The sequence below is a fragment of the Orycteropus afer genome, unplaced genomic scaffold, assembly GCF_000298275.1.
Source record: "Orycteropus afer afer isolate SDZICR_OR568_19922 unplaced genomic scaffold, OryAfe1.0 scaffold00238, whole genome shotgun sequence".
In the NCBI taxonomy this organism is placed as follows: domain Eukaryota; kingdom Metazoa; phylum Chordata; class Mammalia; order Tubulidentata; family Orycteropodidae; genus Orycteropus; species Orycteropus afer.
Window position 1 is genome coordinate 5,250,632 of NW_006921825.1, and position 2,183 is coordinate 5,252,814.

Sequence of the window (2,183 nt, forward strand, 5' to 3'; positions counted from 1 at the left end):
TTGGACAATCTACTTCCATAGATATAATGCCTCAGAAACCCAAGGAGGGGTCACTATCAGTTGGGTCCGACTCAATTGCAAATAACAACACCACAACAACAACACACACACACACACATATGGGAGCTCTGGTAGCATAGTGCCTAAGGCACTTGAGTGCTAACCAGAAGGGTGGCAGTTCAAACCCACCAGCTGCTCCTCGGAAGGAAGATGGGGCAATCTACTTCTGTAATGATACTGCCTCAGAAACCCAAGGAGGGGTCACTATGAGTCGGGGTGGACTCAGGGGCACATAACAACAACTATATATATATATATATATATATATATACTCACACACACACACACGCGCGCGTGCACACACACACACAGAGATACATATCCTGAATACCAACTCATGGATTATTCATTACTTGGTTCTAAGTAATACTTTGGAGCCCTTTTCTGTTCCTAAATAATACATTTTCATTTTTTTAGCAGCTATATAATTTGAAAAGAATAACGTGGGATAGTCAACTCTACACAGCCCATTTCTATCAGTGCACTTCTGAAACTATTTTCTCATATAAAATGATGAAGTTCCAGAGAAACAAGTTGCAAGTTCAATCAGATTAGATGTTTCCAAGGGATGGTTATAAAAGGTTTAGTCTTTTATATGTGATACATTTGACCTCTGTAGATGATAACCATCTTTATCAATTTCCAACCCAACTGTTCACACAAGGGGAAATTACCAGTCTTGGCAAAAGGCAAAGCTTTTTCATCTAATTTATGATTGTTATAATAGGCTGAAGTTTGGATAGGTATCTTTTGGCTAGAAAATTTTTTATGAAGGATTTAACAAGATCTGTAATTCTCTTGTGGTCTGCTAATGCAGTGCAGACCACTTTGTTGTCTATGAGTTTAGCAAACCCCATTCCCAAGATACCAGGTGGTTTTACAATAGGAGGTAGAATTGATTTCTTCATGGTAAACAAAAAAAGAGTTTAAGTGAAAAGTAAAACTCAGGAGCTAAATAAAACATGACTCCTGAGTTCCTAATTTCAACTTGAATGGACTTACAGGACTGCTGCAGTGTTCGGAGCCATCTCCTGCTCTTCCTGGAATTTCTCGTTTCGGACTGCTCATGTTGCACTCAGCCTCTTTGACCAGAAAGAGTTGTTCATCCAAAGCCTCCTTCTGCAGTTGGAGTTTCTGTACATAGCCCGTCTGGGTCTCTAGTTCCTTTTCCAGGGAAAAGATGATCCTGTCCTTGGCTTTAATTTCATCCATCTGAATTAAAATGAGACCCCGGACATTTTATTCAACAATGCTATGAAGAAATACATTCTTAAAATGATCTGAGTTTAACGTCTTTGTACTACTTGATACACAAAAAAATCTTGAATAAAATAAGTGTTTTCCTTTTATAAAGGCAACATTGTGTAATAGAGGGCTATCCTAAGCTAATTGGGCAATAAAAAAGATATACATTTTTTTCTTTCCAGTGTATCCTATGTAGAAGTTTTGAAGCAATGTATTGTTTGAAATGGTTTGGGTTGGTTGGATATGAAAAAGAAAGGCTTATTTTCAAACGAGTCACTGATGTTAATAAAGAGAGTAAATATTACATGAAAATGGAATACTTCCCAGCACAATTTTTGATGTTATCTACCCTTAGGGGGAATGGGTATTTGAGTTCAGTCCCAATAGCAGTTGCTTCTATGAATTAGTTATTTGTAATTGAAGAACTCCTGACTTCCCTGTAGTCTAGTCATTTCCCAAGGCTAATATGCTTGCATCAGGCCAGCGGATTTGGAGAGAAGTCCTTCCATGGGTCATATCAGATGGTTCTCTCTATTCCTGTCCAAATTTCCAAGCAGCCAATGCTTAGCAACCATTTTACCATGACTATCAGAAAATCATGGCTGGAACAAGACAGGGATGGAAAATATCTGGTAATACTAGCCACTAATTTCTTCTCCCACATCTGTGGAATGAATACATTTATTGATACCAAATCTTATTTCTGCTAAGCCTGGGCATAGTATCAGACATTTGATATCAACTGATCAGAGTACCATTGAACAGAAATATATATATTTTTTTGATTTGGGTGAAGATTTACAGAGTAAATTCACTTTTCATACAGCAGTTCACATATACTTTGTCTCATGTCATTGACCAAAATTTACAATGCAATA

General features: G+C 37.5%; 1 protein-coding gene across 1 annotated transcript in view; it reads right to left on the reverse strand.

Moving 5' to 3' along the window:
- JAKMIP2 (janus kinase and microtubule interacting protein 2) overlaps nt 1–2,183 on the reverse strand; it is an 85,795-nt gene that overhangs the window by 53,790 nt on the left and 29,822 nt on the right. The window contains exon 3 of the mRNA XM_007949133.2: nt 1,063–1,272. Within this exon, the coding sequence (XP_007947324.1) occupies nt 1,063–1,272 (210 nt within the window). The remainder of the gene's footprint in view (nt 1–1,062; nt 1,273–2,183) is intronic.